Genomic DNA, 27,996 nt, shown 5'->3' with positions numbered 1-27,996 from the left:
AAGCGAGAAAGGGAGATAGGCAGAGGAAAAGGAGCTCAGGGACTGAGGGAGGGCGTGATCTAAGATGGAGGAAAACTTACATTCATGGGAATGTTCCAGGCCATGTAGACGTGGGATTTGTATTCATCCATCCACACCTCGGCGGCCCGCAGGGCATTGCGCTTGGCGTAGTAATCTATGTCGTTGTTGTAGGGCTTCTTGGTGCGCTCGATGTGGGCCACCCTGGCACATGGCAAGACTTCCATACTTCCTCCACACTGCCACACCTAGACAGCAGCAAGACAGAGAAATCCTGGTTCAATCAAACATGGATTTCCACTGGCATTTAGTCCCCAAGCTCTTTTTAAAACGAGCACATATAAAGCGAATGCTGGTAGATGCTTCATTACCACTTTATGGTTGCAGAGGAAATTAAGCTCTTTCACAGCTATCATTTACTAGAATCTGATGTGTTCGATTTTGATCACATTTAACTCAACACAAAACAAAAAAGGTGTTCACACAGACTCTTTTTTACAGAAAATCAACCCAATTATGATATCTTCATGGATCCATTAGCAAAAAACAAAAGCAACCTCCTCACTTTTTTTTTTTTTTTTTTTTTTAGATATGTACCTTCTGAAACCTTTAAAGCGATCACCATGATGCAGCAGTGGATTATGCTTCAAGCGTGGTTGAAGAATTTTGAACGAACGAATTTCAAAAGGTGTGAATGCATTTGACATGAGGTCAGGGTGAACACAGTCTCTATTCACTGAAGGACAAACATATGGATGACTCTGTTTTATTACGATGTCTATGTCCATAGCATTTGACATCATTCTTATCCAAAACCAACCAATACATCCACATTCATTAGATTATTCCCTTCACAATATGATATATTGCATTGAAAAGCAGTCAAGTGAACTTGACATTTTAATTTAACCACTCATTGCTGCATTAAGTCCAGTGGTTTAATGTGGAAAACATCATTCCCTGAGAGATCATTCAAAACCTGCCATGGATGGAAGAAATGTACTATTACATATTTCAGATATATCCAGAGATATGAAAGAAAGTGCAGAACACACTCCTCCAATACAGAAATGGCAGCATGGAAATGCTTTAACCACATAGTTTATCCTTAACATGGCACAGCTGCTTGAAGCTGCAATTAGGTGTCACTGTCCATTGTTTCCTGCTGAAGCAAGTGAAGGAGGAATGATAAATTACTCTGTGAGCCAACGAACCAGATGCAAAAGTCCTCGGAGAGTTGCCTATGACAACCAGAAATCCCTGATAGCGTGAATGCTGTATGGCAAAAGGGATGATACAAACCAAGGCAGTAAATATACGTCACTTTGAAAAGCATCCATCACAGCAGAGGGTATTGACTGATTGCTGGCTGAGGGAGGCTGTGACACTCAGCCGACATACTCAAGGTAAGAAAGCAGTGGCAGGCAGTCGCATGGTAGTTAAAGAGTCATTTCTCAGGATGCAGCAAAAGATTTGAATTTTAAAATTCTCTGCAAAACACTCTGTGCAACAACCTCCATCGATATACAGTCTGCATGTCTACGCCATGCTGTGAGAAAGTGGTCCAGCAGTTAGACACTAGTGCAGCGCCATCAGAACGCCACAGCATATGGTAATGTCCTTCCAGACGTACAAACTGCAGAGGCCCCACCACCCACAGTCTCTTAATGATGATCGCCACAATGCGTAACAGATGTTCTAAGCCATTAACTTCCCTCTGAACCCAAAACGGTACCCCCTGCATGGTGTTAAAGGAGAAGGCTGCTGCAGAACTATTTTTTCAATTAAGTCATGAATAAGGGTAAAGCCTGTTAAAGCTGACAGCGCTGCCATGGAAGTAAACACAGCTTGTACTGTGAAGCCAGTTTAGTGGGTTAGCGAGGTATGTTGAGTCTAAAGCCAGGCTCTCCTGTACTACAAGGTGGCTCTCTTTTAACCCGGCTAGATCACCATGGTAACTTAGGCCCAAGCGTCAGGAGGTCATTATTAGGCTATAGCATATATTTATATTTATATACAGTCAGTCACCACCTTTATGGTCACCACTGAAAGAAGTTGTGCGCTCGCAGCAGGACAGACAATCAGATGGATAATCGGTAAAGTTAATAATTTCACTTAATGTGGCCATGAATAAATTAATTCCAATGTTTCGCCTGTTATATGTCAGTGCTGCCCAAACGCAAATCTTGAATAAGTCTCTGCTGTTTAAAAAGGTCTTTGTTGTCGACAATGTGAGATTTGCTTGTAGTGGAGCACCTAAAAAAACCCCACTGTAGCCTATTCAGCCTCGCTTCCAATAAAACACACACTTGCGTTAAATGCGATCAGTGCGATCAGTGAAATATATAACAATATAAAACACAATTTAAAATGACAGTTGATGTTGCTCTAGTTTATTTAGTTTAAATGGATAAAGCTTCATATTTAAAAGTAGCGCAAGAGCTGTCAGAAAAATAAAAAGCAGCCTCCTCTCTTGTCGTATTTGCAGCAACACTGTTGCTTCAGGCTGCGATCGTACTTTTTTTTATATCGCTCATACTCTCTCCATTAAAATAATTGCACTCCTCTTGGCTGAAATCAGCCCGTTGTGGATCAATTTCGTGCGGAAGTTGAATCATATGACGCCAAACGCCCCCTTTGATGTGAACGTGCACAGATCATAAAGCTGAGAGCGACTTAACAAACCAAGTTGATAACCTGCTGTGGTGTATTAATATAGAATATTAATATTATTGTTATTATTTATTGAATAGCATAAATAGTGTTTCACATGAAGTTGCAAATTGTTTGAAGTTGTCATGGTGATACGATATGAGTCCTGTTAAGTCATTGGTCAATATGGAAAAGAGTGACCGTTGTGTATGTGTCTCCATGGTAACGCTTCAGGTGTCGATCAGCTGTCTGAGGAGTTGCCGGTGTTTCTGTTATTGAGATGTTGTGAGATGGAAATAAACAACGAAACTAAAGATCAACAATACGACTCGGAGTCATCATCGGAACCCACACCCCGGTACACAACAATGGCGACGAGGAAGTTTATTTTTTGGTAATTATTTTTACCTTAAAATACGACGGTGACCAACCGAGTTGGACAGTTGATTAACGTTAACGGTTAACGGTTAACGTTAGCAACGGACAGAAACCAGCCAGAAAACGTTAACGGCAACTAACGGGAGCTGTCATGGCTATGTTTAGCACGGAGTCAGGCTTATGCTTCGATGAAGCTATCGAGAGCTTCGAGGCATATGAGGAGCGTTTTTATCAGTTTGTGGAGGCCAACGATATAGAAGATGACCGAAAGAGAGCGGTTTTTCTGGCAGTCGTTGGTCCGAAGACGTTCGCTCTCCTGAAGGACCTGCTAACACCACAGAAGCCGGGTGAGGCTACGCTGGATGAGCTAACGAAAGCTCTACGGGGCTTTTATCAGCCGAAGAGAAATGTACTTAGTGAAAGGTACGTTTTCAGATGCAGAACACAGTTGGCAGGAGAGTCGCTAGCCGAATATATTGCGTCTCTCAAAGGACTGGCCAAGACATGCGAGTTTGGGGCTACGCTAAACGAGCAGCTGCGGGACCAACTTGTTTACGGTGTTGCCAACAAGGACTTGAGAGGAAAACTTCTAAGTGCCGCGTATGGTAACGCGCTAGATTGGCCAAAAGTGCTGGACATTGTTGACAACTTCGAGTGCACAACCCGAAGTATGCTGAAATTCCAGCAACCACAGATGAGGACCGACCAGGTGACAAGACAGCGACAGGGACCACCCAAGGCAAAGCAACAGCAGAGCCAGAGGACGTCGGACTACCAGAGCGCCAGCGGGGGAGAGAGCAAGCCCTGCTACCGCTGCTTGGGGACCGGACACACGCCACAGACGTGCCGCTACAAGGATTTCCAGTGCCGGGGCTGCCAGCGATCGGGACACCTAGAGAGGGCCTGTCGTCAGAGACCACCGCCAGCGGGGGGAACACCAGCCTACGGGGGAAAGCAACGCTTTGAAACAGCGCGACACAGTAGCCAAGCAACGAGAGGCACGCGCTACATTGCATCGACCATCAACACACAGCCGCAGCAGGCTGCAGCGACAGGAGAGGAAGACGACACAGAGCTGCTGCAGTTGACAGCTGAGAGCAGCCAGCAACAACCACTGTCAGGGGAACAGAGAAGCTCTGAAAAAGACTTTGGACTGTTTTCTATATCTAGGGATGACAGTGAGTATGTAAAACCATATAATGTCATCGTCAGAGTAAACGGTGAAAAGGTTAAAATGGAAATAGACAGCGGGGCAGCTATGTCTATTATGTCAGAGAAAATGTACAAAAAACGGTTCAGCGGGTTTAGACTACGTCCATCTGAAGTTGTGCTAAAAGACTATTCAGGAAAAGTCATAGCAGTGATAGGTGAAATGGATGTAACAGTGAAATGTGAGGATCAAGTGCTGAAGTCAGTGTTACTTGTGTCAGAAGGGAATGGTCCTACTCTTATGGGAAGAAACTGGATCAAATATCTTTCACTGGATTGGTCACAAGTAAACCATGTAGCATGCCCAGTAGAGCAGCATTGTGAAAAGTACTCTGAAGTGTTCAGTGACAAGTTGGGTCTGGTAAAGGGGGTCCAAGCAACTGTTCATGTATCAGAAAAAGGTGTACCAAAGTTCTGTAAGGCTAGACCAGTACCTTATGCACTCAGAGATGCAGTAGACAAGCACCTGGTAGAGCTGGAAGAACAGGGGGTCATCATACCTATAGAGTACAGTGAGTGGGCTAGTCCTATAGTGTGTCTGCCCAAGAAAACAGGAAAAGTCAGGATATGTGGGGATTACAAGGTGGGTCTCAATGAGTGGGTTGAAGTGGATCAGTATCCATTACCTAAGACACAGGATCTTTTTGCTACACTAGCAGGCGGGAAGCAGTTTACAAAACTAGATCTTACCCAGGCCTACCAGCAGGTAGAGATAGACGCAGAGTCCAGAAAGTATCTCACCATAAACACACAGAAGGGCCTTTACCAGGTAAATAGGTTACCTTATGGAGTGTCCAGTGCACCAGCTGTTTTTCAGCGTATTATGGACCAGGTCCTACAAGGTCTCCCAGGCACAGTTTGTTTTTTAGATGACATACTCATCAGTGGGAGGGACACAGAGGAACACCTGCATAATGTGGAAGCAGTGTTACAGAGGCTGCAAGAGCGAGGGTTCAAGGTGAACAGAGAGAAGTGTGCATTCCTTCAAAACAGTGTCACGTACCTAGGTCACAGGATAGATGAGCAGGGCATACACCCAGTACAGGAGAAGACAGACGCCATAGCAAAGGCGCCTGTGCCCAAAAACGTAACAGAGCTCAGAGCATACTTAGCTTTACTGACGTACTATGGCAAATTCATAGAGAACCTCTCCACACTTATCAAGCCTATGACAGAGCTCCTTCAGAAGGACCAAAAGTGGGTGTGGTCAGAACAGCGTCAACAGGCCTTTGAGAGGACCAAGGCACAGTTGTCTTCCTCCTCAGTGTTAGTACACTATGACCTGCACTTGCCAGTAATCCTGGCATGTGACGCGTCTCCTTACGGGGTGGGAGCGGTCATTTCTCACGTGATGCCTGATGGAAATGAGAGGCCCATCGCTTATGCATCACGCACACTCACAAAGACAGAGGTAAACTATGCACAAATTGAAAAGGAAGCGTTGGGACTCATTTTTGGGGTGATGAAGTTCCACGACTACCTTTATGGTCGCAAGTTTTTGCTTGTTACAGACCACAAGCCTCTCGTAAAAATCTTAGGGCCCAAGACAGGGGTACCAGCACTAGCAGCAGCGAGACTACAGAGGTGGGCGTTGATACTGGCAGCATACCAGTACGACATAAAGTACAAGTCCGGCCAGCATCATGGTAACGCAGACGCATTGTCAAGACTACCTCTCTCAGAGAGAGGTCCAGAAAGCAGTCAGGAGTTTAGAGTGTCATTCATAGATGTCATGCCCATCACAGCTAAGGATATAGCAAAAGAGACAGCTAGTGATCAGGTCCTAGGGAAAGTAAAACACTTCACACTAACAGGTTGGCCTAAACATGTCACAGACACAGCTCTCACACCATACTGGGCCAGGAGAGATGAGCTCACAGTAGAGGGGGACTGTGTATTGTGGGGTCTGCGAGCTGTTATACCAGCTACGCTGAGGGACACACTGCTCAGAGAGCTACACGAAAACCACTGGGGAATTGTTAAAATGAAAGCTCTAGCTAGAAGTCACTTTTGATGGCCTAAGTTAGACACAGATATAGAGGGTCTGGTAAAAGACTGTCAGGTGTGCCAGTCAAACAAATCTATGCCACCTACTGCACCAACACACGCCTGGAAATGGCCAGAGAGACCATGGCAGCGCATACACATAGACTTTGCTCAGAAAGGAAAGGAAAATTTCCTTGTAGTCACAGATGCATACTCGCGCTGGCCAGAGGTTAAGGTTATGACAAACACCACAGCTACAGCTACTGTTGAGGCAGTCAGGGGGATGTTTGCAGCTTACGGGCTTGCAGAGGAGTTAGTTTCAGACAATGGACCGCAGCTGGTCTCAAGAGAGTTTGAAACGTTCTTACAGAAGAACGGGGTAAAGCATATAAAGTCAGCTCCATACCACCCAGCATCAAATGGAGCAGCAGAGAGGCTGGTTCAAAATCTAAAACAGTCTCTGGGTAAACAAAAAGGGTCAGGAAGGTCATTACAACATGATGTAGACAATTTTTTGTTTATTTATAGGAACACACCACATGCAGCTACACAAAAAACTCCAGCAGAGTTGTTTTTGAAACGACAAGTACGCACACGTTGGTCACTAATGAAGCCCAGCTTCTCAGCAGACATGCAGGACAGACAGGACAGTAAAGTGAACAGGGGTACAGGAAAGCGTTTACGCTCCTTTCAGGTCGGGCAAGCAGTCCGAGTCAGAGATTACCGGGGAGGAGAGAGAGATAAATGGGTACCAGGAAAGGTAAAGAAGGTTTTGAGTCCTGTAACTTACCTTGTTGAGACAGATGACATGCATGAGTGTAAGAAACATGTGAACCAGATGATTGGAGCAAACACAGTGGACAGTCCACAGCCAGATACCTCAGAGTGGAACATCTCTGAGTGGACTATGGACATGAGGAGACTGTTCATTCTGCCATCACAGGGAGGCCTCAGCGAAATAGAAAGCCTCCAGACCGCTATAGACCAACTTGGTCTTGAGATGGAACAGCTCAGTGAGGCCTGAGAAACAAAAGCCTCCTCATTGAATGTTTTTATTTTAAGTGATTTTATTGTCTGGTAAATATGAAGCCGATGTTAAAAACTTGTAATGGTTATGAAATTGAAGTGAATCATATTTGTTTGTTTTCATTGTTTTTCATGAAAGGGGTTTCAAGTTACCGGGGAGGAGTGTGGTGTATTAATATAGAATATTAATATTATTGTTATTATTTATTGAATAGCATAAATAGTGTTTCACATGAAGTTGCAAATTGTTTGAAGTTGTCATGGTGATACGATATGAGTCCTGTTCAGTCATTGGTCAATATGGAAAAGAGTGACCGTTGTGTATGTGTCTCCATGGTAACGCTTCAGGTGTCGATCAGCTGTCTGAGGAGTTGCCGGTGTTTCTGTTATTGAGATGTTGTGAGATGGAAATAAACAACGAAACTAAAGATCAACAATACGACTCGGAGTCATCATCGGAACCCACACCCCGGTACACAACACCTGCTTCGTAGTACCTTGTTAACCCGGGCCGGGACTTGAGGTTTTGTTGAGCTGGAAGATGAACACAGAGCCTGGCCATGTTGAACCTCCTTCGCAGTACTGGTTTAGTGCATGTTCACAAGAACTCTGTATTTACAGCAGTGCCACTGAACTTATAGCAACCACCTGTCCTAGGTTGTGGGACTTCTCTAATCTATTTTGAGAATTTGGCTTTGTTCCTACGAAACTATGAATTTCCACTAGCTTTTTCATTTGTAAGATGAGGGCTGTTCAGTTGCATCAGGGTTGTCAGGATCTACTAATTGAAGCACTGCTGGCCTTACTAAGCTCCATACTTCCTGAAGATACTGTATAAGTGTTCAGGAATATATTTTAAAAATAAAATGAAAACAACTGAACAAAGTCCCAACAAAGGCGGCACTGTTGTTTTTAACAAAGGTTACTTTGACAGAAATAAATGGTGGGCTTGTTGGGGATGGATTCAGCTGTGGATTATTAGCCCTTTGTTGTTCTAGTGAGTATTTCCAGCAGTATAAAGGTGTATGTGGAATTGCCTAAAAATAAAATAAAGGGCCCACGCTGATTGTAATGAAGGGAAATATCACAGTGTTACTCATTCATGTAATCATAATTGTACAGTAACAGTGATTTGTATGTAGCGCAGACACATTGGTGTTCTGTACACAAACAATACACCTCAAAAGAATTTATGCTTTTCATTCTCATTTGGTGGTCTGAAAAATATTAACTATCATTAATTCTATGTCAATTCTCAAATATCTATGTCTCATACTTTGTGTTATCTAATAACTAGGCCATTATTACAACACTACTATGTGAAACATAATTTGGCTTTAATTCAGTTTCAATCAAGCTGGTCATCTGTGAAGATAGCAGAAAGTCAAATGAAATGACAAGAGTCTTCTACATGATGAGTTGGTTTGGACATTTAAAGCAATGAGCCCGGAGCAGTAAGACCAAGTATATAGTGTTCATGGAAATGAGACACTTTCAACAGTCCCATTTATGATCATTTACATGTCCCTATGATGCTCAGGAGTGTATGGAGGTTTGCATTTAAAGCAGAAGTAAGCAATATTTTTGTGTTAATATAAGTCTTAAATGGTTGTATCTTCCGACAGCAATCACTTCTATAGAGTGTTTGGACTGAAACACGGGTCTGTCAGTCACTCTGCTCTGCTCTGAGCTGAGGAGAAAACTTTTCTCGTATCCTACAAGTTTTATCCAATGAGGAGAGAGAACGGCATGAAGGGCTGTGTGTGCAGCCAAGGGATGCGCGTGAATGCGGTGACGTAGGGACGAGGACCAATAGATCCATGACGAGGGCGGGGGCTGCTAACTCCATCGGCTGACTAGAAGTTATGGTGCGTTCAAGGCAGCCCGTAACTCGTGTTTTTCCGACCTGTGAAGTCGTACCAGTTCGATCTGGTACAAGTTCACGGGTCGGAAGTTACGAGTGGCCGTTATAGTCAAAGTCCTTCCTTCAATATTAGAACGTCTCTGTTATAGTGACTTTCACAGGTAAAACAGGTCGGAAAAACACGAGTGGGTTGCCTGGAACGCTACAAAGTCATAAGTCGTGACTTGAAGCTGTAATTTACGGTTTCAAAAGCCTGCCTGGAACGCAGCATTAGCCAAAACGACCGGATCGCTTACTTCTGCTTTAATTGGACATTAATAAAGACAATTGAAGCATCCATCCTTTGTTATACTAATTTACCCTGCAAGCCTTTAATGTCTCAGTTGTGTCGGTGGTGGAGTACCTCAGCAAGGTCTGACCTGAACTTAAACACCTCCATTGACTGTCTGACCCTTCATCTTCACTGCTGATGATCCACAGTGACCCTGGCCTATAAAATCCATTAGTACTTTAGAGTAGGCTTGACCTGCTTTGCTGCTGCTCATGTGAAGTGCTGCTTTTCCACAATAGCCTTCACGGTGGTTTCATTTTTGTGGGTGTAAGTGCAATACCAATTTAAAGGCAAGTCTCTAGTTCTTGCAGATTCTGCTCATCACCTTTTGTAACGTAGTAAGCTCCTTGTAGCGCTGTCTCTTCGGTTTCTTTATCCAGGTTTTCCGTTTAAAATCAATAGCGTGTGTGTGTGTGTGTGTGTGTGTGTGTGTGTGTGTGTGTGTAAATACCTAGTGTGTTAAGTGCTTGTGGATATGTGCACTGAGTAGCCTACTCGTGGATAATTGAAAATGTGTATATGTGTAATTGCAGTTAGCAGTTAGCCTGGCACTAAAAGCAAATTGAAGATCAATATTTTCTCAACCACCATTTCCAGAAGGTCAGAAACCTAATAGCTAATGAAGTTTGTGAAACAGGCTGTAGTTTCTTTATACCACTTTAGACTTCACATGGTGTTGCGAGAGGCAACCCAGGTTTAACTGTCGGTAATGAGGAAAAGACTCAGGAAATTCACAATGTGTTTGATCAAGTGTTCATTTCTCATTAATTTCTCCCTATGGCAGCAGCAATGTACAGACAGCTAATAGTGATAGCTGTAATCATCACAATAAGCATAATTTGTTTAATTACATATCACTACATGGTGTCCTATAAATTACATCCTAAACAGACTGCAGGAGACTAATAAACAAAGTTACATTGTTACATTATCAGTGTTGGCTTCTGCAGCTTTTCCTGAGATCTAAATGTTTTTAGGGCAGAAAAAGACGCAGAACTATTACCAACAGTGTTATGGCGCTGAGCAAAGAGAAGATGGCTGATTTAATTGGGCTCCTGCAGCTCTTACATACTAAGCTCTGTTTACCTCTGGTTAAAACTGTAAAGCAATTTACCTTGTTAGTCAATATCCTTCAGTATAATTAGTGTGACTGATTATTTGTGTTTGTACAATGAGCAAGCGTGGGTGATCGTGACGAAAACTACAACCTCAGATGTTATGGTCAAGATGGCAAGTACAGGGTTAAGTGTAGTGGTGCTGACAGATTGACGCACACTGACAACATTAAGTGGAGTGTTTGACTTGTGTTTAAATGCAGAGACCATAATGGTTACATCATGATCACTGTGTAACTGATAAGTAAGTTTTCATCTTTTCTCAACTCACATTTCTTCATAGTGACATGTTTTTAGATTTGGAGGTTAAAAAATGCACAAACAATCTTGATACCTCTGTTTTTCTATACAGTGCTAAAAAGAAAAAAGAAACTTCTTTGCAACAGAACGGCATTTTTTTTCTTGACAGAGCCTCTGTGTGAGGACCCCGGCTGAGTCACGAAATGATGTATGAATGTACTGCTGTGGATGGGAACAGCAGAAACTAGAATTACCACCATGTGGTTTGTCTGCCTCTGCTCAGACTAGTTTCAGGCTCCATCCCTGTTGCTAAGAATCATATAAAGGTCGCCATGCTCTTGACCTCGGACCATAAAATCGAATTTGGGCATCCTTGAGGCCCGGTGAATGTCTTTGTCAAATCTGAAGATGTTCTGTTAAAGTGTTACTGAGATATTGTGTCCAGGAGAAGAACAGTGACAGGGACAGATGAACAACCGTGGTGTGGAGACATAGAAAATTTACATTTTAGCCTTTTAGAGATAATATCAGACCAGCAGCAGTTTGATTCAAAGCACTGTCTGACAGCAAAATGAAGAGGTGGACATTCATAATATCACCTTTCTTTGTGGCTAAAATCCTTCTTCTTTTTTTTTGCTGCTCTCTTCCTCAGCAGTACATTGCTCAGCGGTGCCAGTGCTGTTGCCAGCCTCTCCACCAACCCAGACCTACTGCCGGTAATAAACTGATCTTGGATAAGAACCCAACATCAAATAACTCAGACTAGAGCTTCATTTCAACAGACATCATCTCATAAGCTTTTGATACAGATTGTAAGGGTCCATCTCTTAGGATCTTACGAATCCTGGGAGTGTCTTTCCATGCAAACAGTAAATACTTGTACGCAGTTTGTTGTATTGGGGTTTGTGCTCATTCTGTACACACCACAGTGGACTCTGCCATCCGTCCTCAATGTGTTTCCCCACAGGTGCGAGAGACTGTTTCAGTGCAACGGGGAACATGTGGTTACATTCTCACCTTTATTCTCCGAGTTAAGAGATCTACTGATGTGAAAAGCTAATCACAAACCACTAACGATACAACAGGGAGGGAGATGGGGGAGGCTGGGGATCATTTCTTCCCTAATTTAACAGCAAACAACCTGTTACAAAAACATCTGCAGGGAGTCAGCTCTGTCTTTGAGGATCATCGATGCTGCAGTGACTTTTTTCAACATGCGAGAGAATGAGTGATCTGATGATTTGGAGGAGAAACAGGTGGCACTCAGCAGACTGCTAGCTCTTATGGTGTTTGTGTTACATACAAGGACAGCTCAGGCTTCAGCCAGAGCATTAGCAGAACAAACCAGACCAAATGTCAGATTTCCTTCATTTGGGGCAACCATGAAAAAAAAAAATTGTGCTGTAATGCTCACACCGGAAAATGTATTGACATGCTGAATGCACCTATGCTAATGACAATGTCTCACTTTATGTTGTCTTCTTGCAAACTGATGAAGTATTAAACGTGGAACATTTACGGGGTTGGGGTTAGGGTTAGGGTTAGGTTTTTCTTTTTCTTTTTTTTATAAATTAGCATTCAACAAAAGCTTCTACAGACAGAAAATTAATGTGTGAATGGAAAAATCTGTGAAATAGAAAAGGTAAAGTGTTGCAAATGCAGGTGACACACTGCAGGTTACTGGCCCTTTAAATAATGGGACATTATGGAAATATAATAAAATTTAAATACCAAATAAGATTTATCATCTGCCTCTTATGACATCCCACACACAGGTACTCGGGACTGCATTTTTGGAAAGTCCATTTGGCACTGACCCTTCATAAAACTGCAGCCTGCATCATTAAGAGGAAGCACTTAACACAAAGCACTTTGATGTAGTGGTAATGTAATTGCTAATTTAATTTAATTGTCTCTGTACATGCAGTTAGTTAATTGCAGCTGGACCATTTGCATGATAAGTTCCACGGGGCTACAGAAAACATCAGCCATAAAAATCATAAAAGCTATTAACAGCAGTAAACAGGTTTGCATCAACGCCATTACACACTGCAATCAATAGAGTGGGAAAATACAGCACATGGAGGCTTCTGACTGGTGGTTAGACTGGCCTTGGATTTTAGATCTTCACTAGTTTCATGGTAAAAGAAATATACTCTCATTCAATCATCTACTAACCACAGAGACCACGCTTAATATCAGATTAGAATGATATTATTATCCACCAGAACTGTTAACTATGCTCACATTAGAAACTGAATCCAGCTTTCCTGATGGCATCTTAACTGTACTTCCTGTTGCTCAGTCATTTAGCTAATTCTCATGCAATATATCATAGGTTAGCAAAACGGCTTTGCTTCTGCATGGCTGCATGACACCCAGTGAAGGAAATGAAAGAGTGCCTGCACATGTGCACATGATAATGGTCAACTACCTAGTAAAACGACTTCCTGCCTTTTGAAATCCCGATGTTGCCAGCAGTTCTGAGTTTTCGACTGGACATATGAAATGGTCCCTTGTGCATCAGTGCACACAAAAAAGTGACAGAGATACTGTATGTGGCTGTGTAAAGATGGTCAGATTGCTGGTTTCTGAGAGTAATTGAGATTGTCAGACACTGTTCCTTCTCCAATTCTGACATTTGAGAGTTGTGGGGGAAGAGGGAGAGGAAGAGGAGGAAGAGGAGGAGGAAGAGGAAGAGGAGGTAGGGGGAGAATGATTCAGACGCCGTTTGAACTTCCAAAAAGCACTTCTGCTGAAGTATCCTGGCACCCTTAGGGCCCTTGAAAGTAGCCTCTCATATTCAATCCTATCAGTGCAACCTTTAGTGAAACTGCTAGGGTGATTACTACCAATTAGGCATTTTCTCCATCAGTGGTCAAAATGGAAAATAGGGCAGAGCAGAATGAGCTAGTGAGCCGCTAAAAACCCAGATGAGATGATGAAGGGGTGCGCCGAGGTCACACAGACTTCACATTAGGCCTCTTCCTGCCTCGACAGCTGATGTATCTGTCTGGAAAATGATCCTGCAGCAGCAAACAGAAGCCTCAGGTTTGCATATAGGAATAGCCTGGGGTCAACCAGAGTTCATCTAGATTTGTGTCAGCTATTCTGTGAATGACTTGAAACAGCTCAGCTACAAACAGATAAGTGTGAAGATGTGTGGGGGATTTCATTCTGAGCAAAAAGAGGGTTTTTAATACACACATCACAGCTTTTTTAGGTGCAGGGCAATATAAAAATGCCATAGAAAAAAGAGAGGGGGTATGCCCGCACACTGGGAGCCACAAAAAGATTACTACTTTATTTGCACACACAACGTTTCAACTGGTTGGTCTTCTTCAGGTGCAAATAGGAACAAAGGAAGACAGGATTTCATTCTGAACATAACTCAAAGACGGATCATGTGGAGTCACTGAGTGGTTCATGGGGGCTGTATCGATCAGAGCATTCAGAGACACTACACCAACTGTGTCAAACTGATGTTTCTGTGTCTCTTTCTGCTGTGATATTTGACACCTTTAAAATCTCCATGTTCCTTTCTCACCCAACGTCTGCATATACAGTAGAAGATTTTTTGTTTAGAGATGAATAGCGAGTTCAAACTGCCCCGTTTCATTGTGTTCTTGTCATAATGAGCCTTTTAACAAATGCATCACTCGCACACACGGAAAATCAATGCTTCAGCTAATGGTTTCTTCCTATGGACAATCACACACATCAGATTATTGACGGTTTCAGAGTCATGGTGGCACCGATACATGACACATAAATGCTTGTATCTGTGATTCATCAATAGAGAAGCAATTCTGCATGATTACATTTATTTTTAGTCTTGGCACCACTGACAGGTCACTTCTTCTACTGTCATGACTGCTTTCCCATTATCCTTATTCAAGTTACAGTTGCTAGCTCCTTTTAAAAGTTTTTTTTTAAAAACATATCAAATTGAACTGAACTTTGACAACTATTAACAGCGTGACAAAAGAAAGAAGCCCCTATCCTAGGTGTCGGAAAGTGATATATTGTAGCCTCTCTGGTTCACAGGGTGGCATTAATCGACTGCCAATCAAACTACTTGCTTGAAATACTTCCACAGAGCATCATACAAGTGCATTACACTTCTCCTGTCATTTGTTAATAGGGGACATAAGATAATTACTTCTGTGTGATTACCATACTGTTGGTGGAACGCTGGGAATTAATGTCATAACTCTACTTTCAAACTGTTACTTTCAAACAGCTACTTTTATATAGTTTGCCTTTCAGCTTGAGTGGTGACTATAGGGAAACGTTAGGCAACTCTACTGACTCTGTCTGAGTGTCAAACATTAAACATTAAAAGGATTTTATATTTTCATATTTTATAAGGAAATAAACCAAACTATCGATTCTTTTTTTGTAAATATTCAGTAGCAAGTTGAGTTCACAAGTTATATTTTAAAACCAGAACACATCATCATCCTGCAGTGTGACATCTGCATTCAGAAATGATTAGCAGTCTTTGAACTGGTTGGCCCCCCAAGTCCAGAAGGCATGTTCACTGATTATTATTTATTTTTAGGGCAACTACCTCAATTTCCCTCCATATCTGAAACAATACAATATAGGCATACTGATCAACTTTTCTTTCTGGTCGACGTGCATTTAAATTTAAAGCCCCAGCAGACTGGAATTGCTCAATTAGGTCAATATCCTCTTTCCATCTCTTTAAATCCTCACTGTTTACTCACCTCCAAACATCCTGCTCTTGTTTCTGATGTATGTACGTATGTGCATGTATAAGTACTCTGTGTGAATGTGTGCTTATGTGTACACAGGCCCACCGTATTATGTATTACTGCAGAGCGTTAGTGAGGGGTAATTATTTTATTTTATTTATTTATTTTTGCCAGTGTGTGTGTGTGTGTGTGTGTGTGTGTGTGTGTGTGTGTGTGTGTGTGTGTGTGTGTGTGTGTGCGTGCGTGCGGGGGGAGGGGGCTAGGATCGGTGGAGCACTGTAGTGTGTGAGTGTGTGTGTGAATGCGCATCTGTGTCTCTTTATTGTATCATGTTTTGTGTTCACTTTCTATTATGAACCTGTATGACTGAACTTTTGTTTTGTATTTTTGTTGTTTATAGGGACCCCCTCGAAAATGAGATGGCACATCTCAAGAGGCTATCCTTTGAAAATAAAGTCACATAAAGTCACATTATGGCCACACTTTAATTCAGCAGTTACGGTTCTGGTATTTGAACACTAGAGCCAGGACAGTTTATGTCCTATAAGCTACCGCATAGCATCTAGTAGGTGTTGATCACACCACTGCTCTATGAATACCAACAAAAATCTCCTTGCAATTACACATGTGTATATGCTCTTATTACATATGACTTAAATATTTCATTTTCATTAAAAAAAGATACTGCATCAGAACTATGGCTACACACTAATAAGATGTGCAGTGGAAGTGGAGGGAAATGGATATTACTACACAGCCCCTCCCCCTTACATCAGAGTGCATTACACTACCTGCCATCTTGAAAGATGATAAAACATTAGAAGTCTAAACAAGATCACTTTATGTATTCTGAGTGAAGTCAAGTTGATTGACATGCACACCTGTGACACAGGACTGCACGCTGAAATGTTCACAGTCAACTCAGAAGACAGCCATCCCCATACTAGCTGTATGCACTTGAGATAATGAGTTGTGTGAGCTCGGAAGCGTCTGGGGAATTGTACACGTCCCTGTTTTTAATTGAAATGCTCTTCACTCTGCAATCGCTATACCCATGGGATGCCTTTTTGCAGCATAATATCCAAGCGTGTCACCCATTTCAAAGGAATGCCAGGAAATGCTGATTAAGGGCATAGGCTAACCAGACTGCGTGCTTATATCTTATCTTTTTTTTTGTGGAGAGGAAGACATTAAAACATTACAACAAATATGAAATGGACCCTGTGTGATCTCCCTGTGATGTTCTGAAGCATTGAATTCTGAAAAGATTATTAATAAACACAAAGAGGGCAGCATATATAGTAAAACAACAGGGAACTGCCCTTTTTCCTTATTTAGAACCAGCTCTGTGTCACTATCTCAACAATATTTATTCACACCAACATTAATTTCCAGATCTGAGAGCTGTGAATATCACATGGAAGCAAGTCATTTTTCAAAGCTCCTGGGTGAGTGAGAAGAATATCAACAGAGAAATACAGAGCCAACATTATAATGCGAAGGACGAACACTCACACTGTTGACACTACAAGCTTTTACTCTAGTGACATCAATCCATTTCCAGCAGTAATTTTGGTGCCATTTGTTTTTATCACATGGATTACAGCTCTGAGGGGATGTCAGCCTCCCTCCTGTGATGAAGCAAGATGTTGCCATTGGTATTTGAAGGGTTATGTAAAAAAAAAGAAGATATGATTACGAAAGTTTCCTGTAAGTCAAGTCAAGGCAAAAACAAGTTTTAATGACAGTATTCCAAATGAACAGTGTGTGTTGGAGCAGTGGTGAAATCTGAGCATCTAGCACAGCACAGCCTGAGTCACAGAGTCATTGTGTGTTCAGTGAGCCTGATCTCAATCTCTTATTTAATGCACATTTGACTCATGTGCTGCAGCTTGAATGAGCTTGTAATAGCCTCCACACACCTTCATTTTTAACAAGTAAAACAGCAAACCCACCTCTGTCCAAAGCTGACATAATCCCGTCACCAGCACCCCCAGATCCCACTAATTGAAATAAAACCACAACATGTATTTACACTGGAAACAAATAATACGTTACATCCCAATTAATGAGCTGTAGAGCTTTCAATCATTTATTTATTTTATTTTTGACTGTCTCCCAAATTATAGCTTTTAAAGGGATACGCCAACATTTTTTTTCGTGTCTTGCCTCACTCCCGAGTCCATGACAAGCAGATAGACACCATCCTTTCGAGTGCAGTACTGTAACAAGGGAGGTAGAGCCCATAGGCGGCCTTACCTATGTTTCAACCGTTTCAATTGAAACGGGCCCCAGCCACCAGGGGGGCCCCCAGCTGCCAGCCACCAAGTAAAAGACAGTACAATAATTCATCACCTAGATTTCACCTTAACATACACACACACAGGCCTACATCCACCACACACACAAACAGCTCTGTCCACCGTGCGGTCACACACTCGACCCCTGATCCGCTCTACAACCACTGATGCGCGTGTCATGCCACACCGCAACAGTAGCCTACTAATCGCTCCTGATTAATAATACGGCAGGAAATATCAATAACAACGTATAGGCTTTGAAAACGGCCCGCAAACTATCAACAGACCCTCGTTTTCCTTCTCCCAGTATTATTCATTTTCTCTTAGCGTTTCTAATGTCCTTTTGTTTTTCCTGCTTTCCTCCTGATGTGCGCCCAGTTGCGTAACCTGATGATTGACGTCTGTCAATCACTTTCCTCCTCTTTTCTTTTTTTCCTCGGGTTAAAATGCCTCCAAACAGGCGATCTATGAGTACGTCCTAACTTAACACAGACATAAAACACAGCGAGAGCACAACTAAAATGTGATATTATTGGCAGCTTATTTACAGATTTTACTAATGGAGGAGACATCTGTCTGTCTGCTGCTCCAGCACCGCAGCACCGGCAGGATCAGCACCTGTAGACGTCTGTCTGTCCGCATGTCTCGTCCTTTACTTGTCCGTGGTCGTGGTGCTGAAATAACGCGGAGCACTTTGCTCTCATTACTTTTGTTGCCAATTTAAATTCAGAATGTTGTTAAAGCCTGTAGTTTTTGATTGTGTTAAGATTCCTGTTCATGTCTGAAAATGTACATAATGATTTAGCTTTTTGATGAAAACCAACTTCAGTCCTCGTTTTTTCTGCTAAGTCCTGGTTTCTTGCCCTGATAGTGATTTTAACACTTGATGTTGTGCGTACCTGGGATGCATGGATAGTGCGTTAACTGCGTCCTTTTAGGGTTTAAAGCAGTACTAAAGAACTTTCAGTTTTGGTTGAGTTTGGCGGTGCCTGTGGACCAAAGCGGTAGTGTTTTGCCTGAAGGAAGACTCTAAATATCCTGCATTAAAATTAACAGAAGACATCAAAACTAAGTTTCTGTTTCCAGTGGATCATTTCAAAGTGAAAACACAAACATAATCCATTGCTAAAGTGCCGTTTTGCCTGTTCCCTCCTTGTTGTGACTCGCAAAAGTGAAAGTGAAACTTAAGTGAGAGCCGGGTTCCTACCATGCTCCTCAAAGCTGCTTAGTGCCAGAGAAAGAGATACAGACCCCCTCAGACCACGACAGAGGTGTCATTCAACTTGTTGTAAGTCGATGTATCATCACAAAAGTTATGAAAATATTTTATGAAGGTTGAAAAGTTCCTTAGTGTTGGTTTAAAGCATCAGCGACACATGGGCACATAGCTGGCAAATAATTTTATGCAGTGGCGGACTGGGACAGAAAATAGGCCCTGGCATTTTTGACAGAGAGAGGCCACACATTATACACACACATATATATATATATATATATATATATATATATATATATATATATATATTGCTTGAAATAACAGCAATATGAATGGAAAGCATAAGGAACATCCAGATCTGGACGTTTCTTATGCTTTCCATTCGTGGTATTTAAAAATCAGCTGACAGAGGGAGAGCAGCCTCGTTTGGTGATAAGAAGAACAGGTTCTTTAGTGTAGGAACATGAGGAGAAAAAACATGCAGGTTTTCTGTAACATTATAACTAAGACTGCGCCACCCCCCCTCCCCCTCTCATCTCCCTCCCCAGGCTGAATGAACAGGCGATTGGGGAAAAAAAACAAAAAAAAAACAATTGCTAGTCGAAGCGGTAAAAGCGTTAAAAGCATTTCGCGTTACCGCTTTAACTTTGACAGAGTGATCATAATGATGGGGAAAGAAAATGCATTATCCAAACTCAGACGGTTATGGAGGGATTCGATCCCACACAGGAGCAAGAGTTTTGGTCAACAGGGAAGGTGCGCTACCAGTTGAACTACACGGAACACCAATACCTCCCCGTCAACGGCTGAGTGACGAGTGAGCTTGCGCATCTATGTGGCTGCAGGCGCGTTGTTGCCACCTATTGGTCTGGACATGGAACAACAGTAGATGATAAGCAAGAGAAAAAAAAAACTGTGACGGCTGCGCAGCGGCCGGCGGCGGCCGTCCTGCCGTACCGGCCGTTCTGGTATTCTCCAGAACGTACAGATGGCCAGTCCGCCCCTGATTTTATGTTTAACAGGGTAGGGCCTCATATGAAATATTGAAACGGGCCCCCAGATGTCTAAGGCCGCCACTGGTAGAGCCGTATCGCTTGTAATTAGCTTAGCTCAAACGCTGGAAGTGTATGGGTAGTGTTAGCCTGCCTCCTACCCGAGCTGAAATTAGCAGTCACAAGCTGATTTCATTTTAGCTCTAAACTCTGTAAATATATCACTTTATCAACATTTCAAACATTTTTAGGCGAGAAAGTAGCTGTTTAGATCAGCAGTGTGTCGTTAATTTGTCAAAATACCAGCTGTTTTGTTCGGACGAATTCAGCGCTACTCAAGCTAGCCGTTGTGACCAACGCACTTCCGGTTACTTTCACAAAATAAAACACCCATTGCTCTTTACATACAGAAAACCATGACGATAGAATTTGTGCTTTTACTTCATATTTATCAACATCACTTCATATTTACAGCAGAGATGAGTGGTATCAATCTTTTCATCTGACTCCTTAAGCAACGAAGGCAACGAGGATATTTCCCAAGATGTCAAACCAAGATGTCTTTAAGATTTGTGTGCTTTCTACCCACTCCTGGTGTAAACATCTCCCTGTTGATGACTTTCTGCGGACATCTGCATTTAAAAACATGTTCCCCGGATGGTCGATATCTCACACTGGACAGAAACATCACCATGCTCCCCTCCCCTTCCCCTCCTTTCCTCCCTCTCAAGTCTTGTGTGATGATGAGTGATGATTCAAAGCTGGGAACTGAAGGCCCCCTCCTCCATTGAGGGGCTGCTTCTGAGCCACTCCCCATGGCCCATCACTTCATTTCATGCCTTCTTTCCCTGCGCCTCCCCCTCACACATCCATAAAAAAGAGGATGTTGATGGAGAGACCGATAGATGCTGAGGCTCTTTTAAGTGTGCTTGTTAAAAGCAAATTCCACCCAGTCGCTGCCCTTCATCTTTGATATGCTTCCCATTTTGCCGGTGAGGCCAAATGTGTACGTGCTAGCCCTCTTCAAATACTCGGGCCTTGTCAGATCATTTCACGTTTTCAGGCAGAGTCGGAGGCAATTACGTGCGCAGATTAACTAATGCTCAGATAATGGATGGGATGAGCCAATCTGTGCTTGTTAAGCATCACTGTATCTCCTGGTGATGACATTGTCCTCAGAGGGAGCTTTGGATGCTTCTCCATAAAAGTCAATTGTCTTGAATAGCAGGATGTGGAACTTACAATTCATCTGAAATGTTCTTAATTACCTTGTCAAAATGTGCTCAAATTAAGGTGGGAGTATCTGCAGTCACTCATGAAAGGGGTTTTTAATGAAGTTTATGATTCACATGGATAATAGGCAAGCTGACAAGGTCTGTCTAATTACTTATCCCTCTGGCCCTGAACACCAAAGCAGCAACTCTCAGAGGTAAACGGATGCTCAGAAAGTCATGTCATCCTTCCAAAGCCATTGCAGGCTGAGAAGTATGCCACATGTCATTGTTAAACGGTAAGGTATGCTATCTAAACACACAATCTGTTGAGCCGTAAATTACAGATATAGGGCCCTAGTTTGCTGGCGCAGCGCAGGTAGCGCAAGGTAGCGCAGCCGGTCTAATGCAAGTTTCGACCAGCGCAGCCGAGCGCAAAGTCAGATTGGAAGATTGGCAGATCGCGCTGCGCTGAGATAGGCGTGGCGGCGCAGCAGGGGGAGGCGTCACAGATTCAGCTTGGTGCAGTGGAAGTTTTGTGCGAAAATGTCTCGCCGGGGTTGCGCTGAAAGCTCGCCACCTCCAACCAGGTCTAATCTCAGCGCAGGGCGAAGCGCAGCAGGTGCAGTGGAAGTTTGGCTGACTGACCTGCAGTGCACACACGTCACCAAGACCTCACAGGCAGATCTCCACAGTTCCAGACACATTTCAATGCAATAAATATCCACAATAACCACTATTTAATGCAACTAATGGAATCAACACGTGAATTTATATCTATATAGATTGTCCCGTCACATCTGACGTCAGATCAAAGCAGAGATCAAAGGCTGTGGCACGCGTAATGGAAACTCCACCTGAATTAACACAGCAGGGACGAACTGGCACTGAAAAGCAGCTGTGGATGTCCCAAGCAGGACTGAGGGTGGATGACTGCATGTCGCTGCCGTGTTGAGATACCACTCTGCCCTTGTGATGATCGCTTTATTTATTTATTTACTTATTAATTCATAGCGCGAGCGACCGCATCAGGCAGCCGTAATGAAAAACAAAACACAAATCTTCATCTCTCTTAGTCCAGTATATAGCCTATACTCAGCATCTCTATCACAGAGAAAAAAGAGAAAAAAAGAGACGGACAGAGAGAGAGAGAGAGAGAGAGAGAGGAGGACAGAGAGAGAGAGAGAGGAGGACAGAGAGAGAGAGAGAGAGGAGGATACACACGGTTTGAATAAATGTGAGTTTCTTTATTAGTTTATTAGTTGTTGTTTCTTACATCGGGCAGGGGTTCTCAGTGTATCAGATCAAACCTGATTAAGGATATTTGTATTATTATTAGTAAACTCATTATTGGTCACTCTGAGCTCGGACCTCCGGGGAAACAGCTGTTTCCTCCGGGGAGAGGTTCGGCCTCTGGCGTCGCTGTTTCCTCCGTCCATGTCCAAGTATAAAATGACAAACTTGCAGCGCGCATCGCCCTCCGCGCAGTTAAAGGTGAGGAGAGGAGCTCATTTGATTGGTGAAGATCTGACTCGGCTGTGTCAAACCCACTCCACGCCTTTCTCTCCTCCTCCTGTCTCCCTCCCGCCCTGTCTCCTCCCTCTTCGCCGTTTGCGCCGGTGGGAGGGAAGAGGGGAGGGTTTACGCTGGTCTAAGTCTGACTGCGCGGCCCACCAATCTTGCGAAATGGACCTGGTCCAGCCCCGTTGGCGTGGCGAAGCTGCGCTGCACTTAGACTTTGCGCGGTCTACGAGACTAGGGCCCATAGTCTGGATCAGCTGGGCCATTCCTAACAACAAGACAATATAAGTCTTGAATTATGTATGCACAGAGCATGCCGATGCATAAATGCAAACCATGAGCATGTTTCATTATGTCAGTTGATTGAATTCCAACCTTACGGTTAATTCCACAACACAAGAAGAATATGCAGAGCTGATCTACTTTGCCATATGTCGGCACCAAGTCCTTCAGTAATTCCTCTGAAACAATACCTGATCTGAGCGTTGCTCACAGAAGTCCTACAGCTGCAGCGTTTCCCGCTCGTCCGTCCTTCCTGAGACAGATGCAGGCTGGAATGTACAGTAATGAACCATGGAGTAACTAAACCTGAGTCTATAAAGCCCCAACGGATTGATTCAGTCACTAAATAATTCAGGCATCGAAAAAGACAAACGCCCAATCAATATCCGATGCTATTGTTACCTTTACGCTTTATTGATAGAGAGCAGATGGTCCCTCCAGTGCTGTGGCTGGATAATGTTGTGAGAGGATGAATCAGTCATTTACCAAGCATGTGTTGAGGAACAGAGCAGGGTCACAGTTAAGATTTACTACAGAGAGCCTAACATCAAGCACAGTTTCGATTAAAGTAACGTTCAAACCAAACAAGCTCCAGACTAACTCAACCACAACAAACCATGCAACAGGTTTTTAAACAACAGCCTGAATTTGCATAATACCACCCCTACCTGGTACCTGTAGAAGGGGTGGGCGGGGCAGTAGAAGCAGTGGTTCATTTGCATTTAAAGGGACAGGCACTGAAACCAGCCATTCTGTACACCTCATTCCTTGGGGTATTTTGACCAAAGCATGTCACAGACATGTCTTTAAGACACCTGGGAACAATTTTAATTTGTGGAAAGAGGACATAACATGTCTCCTTTAAATTGTGTTTCCTTAAAAGGAGATGCCAGAAGAACACACTTAAGATGTGCCCAGACTCAAATGCTTTAAGTGAGGACATTTCAACTGTGGTTACATGTGCAGAAGGCAATGAATGACATTGTATTGTGCATTGTTTGTTGCTGTACGTGGTGTCTGGTCCATAGGCCGCTACAGCTTTTCTCATTATGGCATTTATCCAATACCTCTCCATGTTAATCTGTTTCTATTTGTTTTAGTGTAATATCAGAGCTCCACAGAGGCCTAAGATTTGTCCTCATCTTCGGAACGACTCTTTTTGTTGGAAGGGACTAACATATGGGAAACAGCCACTGTCATTTGCTGCTTGATGGACATGGGCACGCTTGTGATTTTAAAGCTGCCAAAATGGCTGGTGTCCACAGATGGCTGGGGCTTGATGCTGCCTCATAACGACGTTCCTGCCCTTTTCAAGGTGACTGCTTCCACTGTGGAGGGCTGCAGGCAGGAGGAGGTGTCCAAGGCGAGCAGCACAGAGGTTCGGCCGGGCGCTGTGTGAAATGCTTACGGCATGATCGCAGTGTTCCTGTACGCTGGACCCTCGACCGAAAACGCACAAACCCCGCATCCATTACCCAGCAGATAATTGTGGGTGTCATATGCAATGAATGGACAGAGGGGGGGCGTTGTTGTTCCCACAGGAACTGAGCTTATCAGTGAGAGACTCACTCTGGGTTTATTGAAGCGGTGCATGATAGCTCGGTGTAGCCTGCAGATGACATTAACATGTACTCTGTTAATTCACAAAGTCGACAGCAACCTGATGAATCTAACACCATTGTGTTCATGATTGTTATTAGACAGATGGTATAAACAGGATTTTACAGGGGCAGAGGGCACCAAAGTGTAGCAGGATGAACCTTACATAATCTTTTTTTTCTAGGTTAAGAAACAATGTTTATTCTAGGATGAGTGTAGCTTATAATAAGTAATTGTTAAATTGTCATTTGAGCACAACAAAGTCTTAAATGATCAGATTCTCTCGTCAGTGAAATACACTGTATGGAGAGGTGATAAGAAAATGTATTGTAATCTTATTGAACGAGCAAACACTTCCCTTTATATCTATTTGTATCTACAAATCCAGATGGCTCGTGGGGTTAATCAACTGTGTTGAAGTGTCCAGGTTTCATATTTATATCAATGGGGCAGATGTTTCCAAAAATAAACTAAAAGCAACATCTGACTTTCTCTACCAACTTCTTTGAAGCAGCACCTGTTATTTTGCTGCCTGAAATAATGCTTAGTGACTCATCTTCAGTACATAGTTTCTATTTTTTTTTTCCTTCTTTTTTTCCGCTTGAAGAAAAGTTACCATCTGGAAAAAAAGATGGAGGACTGTGATATGCGAGTAGTGGGTGGCATAAGATGCAGCATACTGTAAGGCTCCTGGTAATTGATGCATCCTACTAAACAGATAATTCATTTCCACTGCTATCATTGGATTACTTACTTTGATACTGAAAAAAAACTCAAAGGCGAGTTAAAAGAAACATCTGTTTTTTTCAAAGCAGTTTTATAGACCTTAATTCACACTGGACATCTAAAATAATGGTATTATCAGAGAGTGTAGGTCAAGCTGAGTCTTACAAATGTGAGTATCACCACTGTGTGTTCATATTGGACAGAATTAGGACTCTGAGGAGGAGGTGGGTGTTTGACACAAATTGTGGTAATTGGTAACTGAGGACATTTAAAGCACCTGAGCTGACTCCATGAGTTATTTGTCACAGCTACTTCGGAGACAATCTTTGGCTGTGTGAGTCAAAGCATAGCATATAGCAGCTACAATAATACACCTCCTGTTTCTGTCCTATTTTCAGAACACCTGTATGCACCTGCTCCTCTCACCTTGTGCAGCTGCACCTCCCATCACTCACTCTGCCCCTCCTGCCTCATGGAGAACAGTTTGAGAACCTCACCAGGGTTCCCACTCCCACTCCTATTTCCAACAATAATCATGCCATTATTTTAAATGATTTATAAAATGATTTAAAGGGACAACGAGGAGTTTTGGAAAGCAAAGTGTTTTCATACTACATTTACCATGAGCCTCCGCGCGCACTGTGAAATTCTTGGACCGGCGCAATACGGACGTCTTGCCAAGAATGTTTTCATTCATCAAGAATGAAAGTCAGAGGTTCGAAGACGATCAGATACCGTCGTAGTTCCGACCATGAACGGCAATTCGATAGAGACAAAATGATATATTTATCGAAAATGGACCCATTAACAAGTGTGGGTAATGTAGATTCATCCACATTAATGAGACTTTTTTATTGTTGCAGAATTTTTCGTTCTGCCGATGGAGAAACTTCCTCGTTGTCCCTTTAAAACAAGTACAGTCTATTCCTGCCAATACTTATCTTTGAAAACATCTCATTCACATAATGAGTTATATTATCACAAATTGATTGCAAGAAATTTGTTATAAAATATATTCTTATGATCATCATCAATTTCTAATCTGACCAAACGATTGTTCTAAGTATCTACACCAGATCATTTTATATTCTTCATAATTTCAACAAGTTCCGTTGTAAATTTTCCAACCTGCAGCATGTGATGTGACTTCAGGGTGCGTTCATGGCACTGCCAAACTAAACCAACTGCAGCCTATTCAAAATACTGCCGTCCATAGACTAGCCGATTGACCATCAACATGATCCTGAACAAAACTGTCCTATCCCTGCTAATGGCCACTTGTATTTCATCTGTGAAGTACATTCAGTGGTACATTTTCAGTTATTATATACAAAGAACAGATGAATATTAAAATTGACACCCAAAATAATAGAGAGCTGTTGTCCAGTAAACTGTCACTACACTGTATTAACTCTGCCTGGGATGCAGAGGGGACCAAGTGAAGTGTAATTATGTCCCAGTCCTGTGTAGCTGCATGTACTGCTGTACTGCTAGAGTTTAATTAGCTCTATTCTCCTCACTACAGAGAGATTATGACCAGATGCCTCGAGGCCCAGCCCAGGTGGTTATTGAGACGAGACTTCGAAGAAAAAAAAAAATCGAATAATTTTTTGGTTCATTACTTCTGAGAGGAGTTCCTGGTGAGTTTAATAACTGTCACTGAAACAAGCTGGCCACCACACGAGTGCACTCTTGAGTTTCTTGGACTGATGGATTTGACTGTTATGACAATGAGAGAGATTTCATAAGGCAGCTTCGTTTACTGCTGGCAAAGTGAGCACATGAGCATATTGTGTGGGTAAACCCATGTAGGCTCAGATTAGCCTTTTTCTGGCAGACATCAGGTTCCCATCATGTTCTGGCCGACAGAAAAGTGTATCAATCGAATCAGTACACGTCACAGAGAGGTAGGCCAAACTGAACTATTCTGACTTTGGATTAAAGGGGAAAAGCAGGAATCACCATTGTGATCATCAGTTTGTGGCTACACTGGGTTAGACATGAGGTCTTCATAAAAAAAAAACTGTTGCAACAGCGTGACAAAAATTCTTTTCTACCTGTAATTTCCCAGTCTGCAGTGGTACTCATCATCATGGTTCCAGGAAATAGCCACAGCCTCTCACTTTGAGTCTGACACTGACAAAAGCTCTCGCCAACCCCCACCTCAAATTGGAATCATTACAACCATAAACAGCGCTACAATCTCACCCGAGTGCAGTGCTTGCTGTTTGCAGTACGAGTGGTGACTGACTGATACACGTTTCCCCCCAGGGCCTCGCCACAGCTGAGACCGCTGCGTGCTACAACCCTGCCTGTGGAGTTTGGAGAGACGCCCTGCCACAATTTGGTTGATAGTCAGACAACATATTGAGTGTGTCAGAATTAATAATTGTTTTGCGTATTGATTTGAATATGTTAATCATGTCCAATTAATTTTGTACTCCTGCTACTGTCATGACGCAACACACAAATAAGAAGCTAGAATTTTGTTTACTTGTTGGAAAAGTAATACTTGTGTAAAATTTATATAATTATCATCATGAGTGAAAGAAATAATGAACATCTATTTAAAGGGATAGTTCACCCAAAATTCAAATTTCACTCATTAT

The 27,996-nt window shown here is 42.7% G+C and overlaps 1 protein-coding gene across 1 annotated transcript in view; it reads right to left on the bottom strand.

Annotated features, from left to right (window-relative positions):
• Positions 1-27,996, bottom strand: part of galnt9 (polypeptide N-acetylgalactosaminyltransferase 9) — a gene marked incomplete at both ends in the record, with an annotated part of 103,809 nt that overhangs the window by 13,809 nt on the left and 62,004 nt on the right. Inside the window, one exon of the mRNA XM_083978409.1 lies at positions 81-266. Coding sequence (XP_083834535.1) covers positions 81-266 — 186 coding nt within the window. The remainder of the gene's footprint in view (positions 1-80; positions 267-27,996) is intronic.

This window comes from Trachurus trachurus, assembly GCF_905171665.1.
Source record: "Trachurus trachurus genome assembly, chromosome: 9".
In the NCBI taxonomy this organism is placed as follows: Eukaryota; Metazoa; Chordata; class Actinopteri; order Carangiformes; family Carangidae; genus Trachurus; species Trachurus trachurus.
This window is presented reverse-complemented; position numbering and strand designations above follow the sequence as displayed.